This window comes from Oncorhynchus masou, chromosome 24 (genome assembly GCF_036934945.1).
Source record: "Oncorhynchus masou masou isolate Uvic2021 chromosome 24, UVic_Omas_1.1, whole genome shotgun sequence".
In the NCBI taxonomy this organism is placed as follows: Eukaryota; Metazoa; Chordata; class Actinopteri; order Salmoniformes; family Salmonidae; genus Oncorhynchus; species Oncorhynchus masou.
In genome coordinates, this window is record NC_088235.1 from 27,530,487 (window position 1) to 27,537,492 (window position 7,006).

Here is a 7,006-nt window from a genome sequence, read left to right on the forward strand (position 1 = left end):
TAAAGTTGTCAAAGAATAACTATATTTACCATTTATTCAGTGTAAGGCTAAGCTAAAAACAGAAAACATAGTCCAACCTATGAAAACCAACACCAGTCAGGATCTGATCCAAAAACACAACACACAGCGAAAAGGATTAGAGTAAAGAACTTGACTGACGATAACCTGAATGCGGTTTCCAGTTCCACCTTTTGATAACCATTCAGCTGTGTAACACACTGTATCATGTTCCAGCTCTGGCTTAGTGTATCAAAGCAGCTCCCAGCATCTGGTGAAGGGTGGAGCTGTCATAGCTGTCTCATCAAATACACACACCAACGACTGACAGGTAGGTTGGATCATTTTAGGCCTCAGAATAGGGACAATACCGTAGCCTAAGGCACTGCGGCTATCCCCTCTTTGTAATGGAAACATCTAGAACGTCAACGCTACGGAACAGAACAGACAGGCCATGCCAAATAATGCTTTGATATTCTACTTGTAGAATGCACCTGTGCATCATTGGCAGTTCGTCATTGTTCCTGCCGGTTTTACGTGTTTGCACAGCTGCCTGACTTGACTGTTCTTTGGAAGGTGTTTGAACGTTGTTGTATCTGAAAGGTAAAGGTTAAGTCTAGCCAAAATATTAGGGTGGATAGATTTACAGTATAAAGTTAGAGTAAAATCTCAAACTGAGTAACTCAAAGGTGGAGAGGCATAGCCTTTACATATTTTGTTTGCCCATAGTCCATACGGATTTGCCTGCTTGTAAAATCACACCTCTTTGTCTTTACATGCAAAAGACAGGTCAGTGATTAAGATACAGTATATTTACCTTGTAATAAATATGTTTTGGATAGGTCTTAATTGGCCTCCTCTATGATAGTGTAATGTAATGTTGGGCTATTACTGAGTATACTGTACTAGTGTATTTACTTTCTTTTTAGTGTCACATAAACACCGGATAGGTGTTTTACGGTGTCAGCCATTGTAATAAGGGGCCTGGAGCAAATTAAGGTTAAGAGCCTTGCTCAAGGGTACATCAACATATTTTTTACTGTTGGCTCGGTATTCGAACCAGTGCACTATCGGTTACTGGCCCAACGCTCTTACGGTTAGGCTGCCTTGTCTTAACGAACAAGGGGAAATCCAAAACGAGGCTCTCTCAATGCAGATGAGAATATTAGCCTCTTAGACTATAAAGTATTATTCACCCCCACCACCAAAACGAACACTTTAACCGTAAACAGCGCTGCAAAAACAACAAGGCTACTGTACCATTTCGAACTGCTTCTTGTCTATCATCCACCCACAAGGGCCGCGTGCGGTGGACGGGTGAACACCCGCGAAATTCACTGAACTAACTCCTGAGGCAAACGGAACCAGGTAATCTCAATGGCTTTTCTAACAAACAATAACAGTAGGCCCCATTTGCTTTGTATCTATTACCGGCATTTTATCTGACATCGTTTGTTATTCTGACCTTAGAGAAAATAGGTTTGCCTTACCTGGCTTTTAGCTTGCAAGGTGGTTCGTGGCAGATAGTCTGGCAGGAAGCAGAGGGTCGCCATAGTAGTTAGCTAATTTAGCTAGCCCAAAAAATGTAACGTTGCCAATGTTTATTGTTCCACTAAAATATTACCTCTTGCGTCTGGTGATATTTTAATTAGAAATTGTGCACCAATAATTTAATTTTAAAAGCCTGTTATATGAATTGAAGTGCCATTTAAAATAGACCACGTGTACAATTCAATCAATTAGATTAACATGAATAAGGGCTTGATAAAATGCCCAAATTCAGGATTTTGACATGCCCTCTGTCAACACTGTCTCTTCTAGAAAGATTTTAACCCATTTAATCCCAACATTTCTCCCAAATTACACCACCATTGTAAAACCCTAGTTATTTTGTTGCTTTGACAAAGTCATTTCTGAAGATCATTATTTATTTAATGTGATTAGTGATTAATTTACGTCAGTCCCTCATTTTAAGGTCAACTCAAGTTTCATGAACTGAACACTCTTGAAACTAGTACTTTTAAAGTATTTTTAAAAAGAAACATTGAACATCTAATAGTTAAATCATAGAGTAGCAGCAGGTGTACGTACTGGTTCTATTCTATGTCAAATGTTGGGTATTTTGTGGTGGAAAACTGAGCGGGATGAGCATAACAACCTGTTACCCATAGACAGGCTAGAAATGTTTTAACAATTATAATTTTTTAAAGCTTGCATTCAATTGACAATCCTGTTATGATCAACCCTGTTACAGTCAACCCTGTTATGGTCAACCGTGTTACTTTATTTGGCACTTACTGTAGTTTTACTATTTTTGTATTTATCCACTTGAGATGGGAAAACATGTTTTTTATGAAGTTTAACATTTTCTCTTTATGACAATGTTAAAATGAGGTAAAATCAAAAGTTTGTTTTGCCCAAGTTACACTTCTCAAAAGGCAGTGAATTGATGGAATGACCCATTTACTAACTCACACAGGTAGAATATATGACACGTGTGTTTTCTATTAAATTTATTTCAGCAACTTAGACCTTAGAACTGGATAAACACTTGGAAAATGGCATACAGCAGGCAAGCTAAGGACTTTGTTGCCATTTCTGATTTACATCCAAATACAACACATCCGGTGAGTCATGTGATATGATACAATTGTTACAGTAACCTAACTTGTGGGTGGATACAACTGTCTTGAAAAAAATGATTCAACCAATTTGATATCTTGAAGTGAAATAAACTGTTAAGACTACAACAATCATGTTGAATTGTGACTGTTGTATTGATTAGGCTAAGTTGGTTTGAAGCATACAAAATGTTGAAATATCTATTCTGTTTTTCAGAGAGTGGCTGGAGTCATCATTGGAAAAACTGATGTCAAAAGCTTTCCAGACAGGAAAAGTTGAGGATTCAATTTCATTATATTTCCCCCATCATTTAATATTGGTGCATACTGGCATCAAATAGTCTAAATACAACGTCCAAGTATTCATGTAGTATCACTGGTATCAAATGCCTTTGTCCTCCCAAAACATAGACTTATCCCCAAGGCATGCCTACGCTGTAGCCGACTGTGCTCAAGTTTATGGCTTGCTCACTAGAACGCTCTACTGGCAGTTTTCTGAACTGATCTCTGGCATTTCAGGTATTGGTTTTGACAGATTCACTTTCGGCTTCACAATCAAGGACTCGCCAGACTATTTCATTAATGTATCCTTGTGGGGCAACGATGGGTACATCAATGGACTCTCTAACAGCTTCCGCATAGGAGACTGTGGTAAGATTATGCATCAATTAAATTCTATGAAGATGTAAAATAATACATCATGTAGAAACAATGTGTTCGTCTTTTTGATAATTACACTAATTTATCTGTATTTTACCCCCTTCAGTTATTATAGAAAATCCTTTAGTTGCTACCAAAGATCCTGAGAAAGAGGATAGATTCTGCCCCTCAACTCCCAGGTGCAGTGTACTGAGTGGTTAGTTCTCTTTTTGAACATGACTATACTCTAGTAATACAAGTAACAAAACCAATTTCTCTGTTTCAGCTTCTACAGGTTGCTGGTGAGTGAAGCTCACTCCCAGCTATCAATAGGCTCTGACATAGAGATGATGAACAGGCTGCTGCCTCTGCTCCACCTGCCTGTGAAGGACTCCCGGGACTTCTACTCTTTGGGAGACATCGTGGCCAACGGACAGAGCCTGGACAGGACCATCATTAACATACTCGCCGCCGTTCGGTCGGTAAGATCTGAGAGTGCATAGAGTAAAGTAGGTCTTGAGGAGGGTAGTATCCGGTACACTAGTGTGACTTTAGACTATCATTATATAGTTGTATCTATTAATATAGGAGCCACAAACTAGGCCCTATTTTCACATGTCCAGTGGCATAAGTACCATATGTATTGGAAAAGCTAAAAGCATTTCCAAATCACTATTTCTGCCCTCCAGATTGCAGAGCCAAAGTTTTTCACCACGGCGGACGGACGCAAAGGGCAGAGGCTAGAAGTGAAGCTCTTTGATGATTCTGTCACATCTTTTCCCTTAGTATGGTAGGAATTGTACCACTGTACCCCACATGTCTTCAATATCCCCATCCTCTCCCCTGAGTTAACATAACCTTTGTATCACACAGCTGGGACAGAGAGGCCATTCAGCTAGTTCAGACTCTGATACCAAGAGAAACAGGTTGGTATACAGTGGACTCTAATTCTTTTTGAAATGGAAAAGTGAGATTTTGTGTTTGTTTTAAAATGTCATTGACTGAATAAGACTTTTTTGTGTACTTTAAGTGCTCTTTATCTCGGATGCCAGGATTGGTTTTGACAGCTTCCGGAACTGCATGACAGCTACAGTCAATTCTAAAACCATAATCACTGTCAACCCGGGTAAGGATATCACTTTATTTGGATTGATCACATCTGTTTACAACACATTCTCCATTGAGACACAGTAGACAATTGTTTTCAAATAGAATATTTTAATTTTCCAGTACCTTATGCTGTAATTAATGTGATTCTGTTTTGAGATACATAAGATACAAAGGAAGCTAGCCTTCTGTTCAGCTATGCCAAAGAGGTCTCTGAGTCTGGTGTGTTGCTTGAGGATGACAGGCCTGGAGATGTGCCTGGTAGGTAACAACCATGACTGTAGTATTATCATACGCGCGTAGTATTATCATACAATTGAGACTTTGCACATTTTTTAAATTTAACTAGGCAAGTCAGTTAAGAATAAATTCTTATTTACAATGACGGCCTACCCCGGCCAAACCTGGACCAATTGTGCGCTGCCCTATGGGACTCCCAATCACGGCCGGATATGATGCAGCCTGGAATTGAACCAGGGACTGTAGAGACACCTCTTGCACTGAGATGCAGTGCATTAGACAGCTGTGCCACTCAGGAACCCAAATCAAGAGAAGAAGAGGCAAAGCAAGAAGTTTAACTCCACCCAAAATCTGTTAATGAAAATAAGACCGTGAAGTGAGGAATTTTCAATGAAAGAATGTCAAATTTGGTCAACAAAAACTGGAATTGCTAATTTGCTACGTAAGGTTTATTTGATCTAATAGAAATTTGGTAATGGTTAGGTTGGTACGAATGCACACTGATATAGGTGGACGCGCGTGGAATTTCGACAACTTCTGAAAGAAACGACTTTATATTGGAGTGTTGCCTGTTGTTCACATGCGTGTCTGCCCTCTCATTGGCTAGAATGGCTCCACCTGATCTCACTTCCTATCACCTGCCTTCCATCTTTGAGGACATGTGTTTCCATTGTTAGAGCGGTAGGGTTGCAAAATTCTAGGAACGTCCAATAAATTCCCTGGTTTTCCCAAAATCCCGGTTGGATCAATCGCAGATATCAGGAGGGAATAAGCAGAAGGGCCGGTATCCTCCATCCGGGATTTCTGGAAAACCATGGAATTTATTGAAAGTTCCCCGAATTTTGCATATAGAACAGTCACTCGACTATCATGTCAATATAATTTTTCTTATTATTATACCTTTATTTCAACAAGGAACAGACTGAGACCAAGGTATCTTTCACAGCTGGGCCCTGTGTATACATGTTTACACATACAGTTGAGGTACAATGATTAAGAAACTACACAAGACAAACAAATCGATCACAGATAACACAAAAAAAATACAGCAACAGATTACATTTACACACATGTTATTCCCCTAACAGCACAAGAACTTGCATTACCCGAAACAGTTACAAGCAATACAAAAATAAAAATCCTCCAATAAATATTTAAAATGGGCAAGGGGGACAAGAGTCTCAATAATAGGTCATCTTTGGTTAGGTCTACATGTATGATTCTCTGTTATTGATGCCACTGTTCTCCTCTCTCCAGTGGATTCTATCAGTGATGTGTATACAGTGAGCCAGCTCAAACTCAAAGCCCAGGAGAACCCGGAGGTGTTCTGTGGAATCACCTACAGCTTCATCTCCAAACTAGATCTAGACGCCTCTGTCTCCAAAGTCATCAGAAGCAGGTGGTAAGTTTAAACAGTGGATACACTTTGACACATGATTATTGAATTCACCATTTCTCAACAAATCCCACATTTTCTGACTACACATTTCATCTCATTGAAACGTAACTACATTAGCACCGTTTCTTTTTCCTGATTTACATATTGGTGCTGGTCTCCTCCCTGCTCAGTTCCAAGTGCAGGTACCAGGTGAATGAGGAGATTCAGAGCTGCTCCAACACAGCCTGCCCTGGGGGAGACCAGCCTCTGACTGTGACCACAGGGTTTGATCTTCTGGTGGATGTGACAGACCACACAGGAACCCTGCAGTCCTGCTCCCTGAACGGCACTGTCGCAGAGAAGACTCTGGGATGCAATGTGAGGGGAAATACAATATATAATAAGTGGGCTTATGCTGGATTTGTGCAGTTGCCCTAATGTGCAACCATGGTTGACAGCTCTGCCCTCTTTTGTTGCAGCCCGAAGAGTTTGTGAGTTTAACAGAGGATGAGCGAACGGCGATGAAATGGAAAATTCTCTTAGAAAGATGCAAAGTATATATCAAGGTGTGTAAAATCCTTATGTCATTGGTACTGATTAGCTTTGAAAAAGTTTTGAATGAACCTGTCAGTGGCAGACTTGTCAAGTATTTTTCTCAGAATTTTGAGGTGAGGAACATAAAAAAAATGTCATTCTACTGTATCTTTCAGATCACTCCCTCTCCCAAAAGCAGAAGTGGAATGAGAGGCAATGTCCTGCAGTGTTCCCTCGCTGATCCAGGAGAAGTGAAGCAGAACATGTCCGCCCTGCAGTAATCACGTTCACCAGTTGTGTGGTTGGGTCCAAGTGTGGCGAGTCCTTCAGTAGCTTTCTCATATTAGGTGAATAATGGTTGAAATGCACTTTTGACATGGCTTGTGGGTTCTGTAGCTAGGCCTAGATAGAATGTACACATTTTTCATATTTATTTACCTTTATTTATTTGGTATTGTATATGTGCTGTAATGTACTTTATTTATGTGTG

The 7,006-nt window shown here is 40.0% G+C and overlaps 1 protein-coding gene across 1 annotated transcript; it reads left to right on the plus strand.

The window, feature by feature from the left end:
- The first annotated feature begins 2,555 nt into the window (after positions 1-2,555).
- Positions 2,556-7,006, plus strand: LOC135511583 (meiosis-specific with OB domain-containing protein-like). The gene is made up of 13 exons (XM_064933074.1): positions 2,556-2,624; positions 2,836-2,893; positions 3,138-3,269; positions 3,385-3,457; positions 3,544-3,739; positions 3,947-4,047; positions 4,131-4,183; positions 4,288-4,383; positions 4,533-4,625; positions 5,862-6,006; positions 6,174-6,360; positions 6,462-6,548; positions 6,693-7,006. Exons 1-13 carry the CDS (start codon positions 2,556-2,558, stop codon positions 6,795-6,797), a joined length of 1,395 nt encoding a protein of 464 aa, XP_064789146.1. The 3' UTR covers positions 6,798-7,006.

Coding starts and splice junctions, on each gene's coding strand:
- LOC135511583 (XM_064933074.1), top strand. CDS start 2,556: ATGGCATACAGCAGGCAAGCTAAGGACTTTGTTGCCATTTCTGATTTA. Junction 3,270..3,384: donor CTTCCGCATAGGAGACTGTG/GTAAGATTATGC, acceptor TACCCCCTTCAG/TTATTATAGAAAATCCTTTA. Junction 4,626..5,861: donor CAGGCCTGGAGATGTGCCTG/GTAGGTAACAAC, acceptor TCCTCTCTCCAG/TGGATTCTATCAGTGATGTG.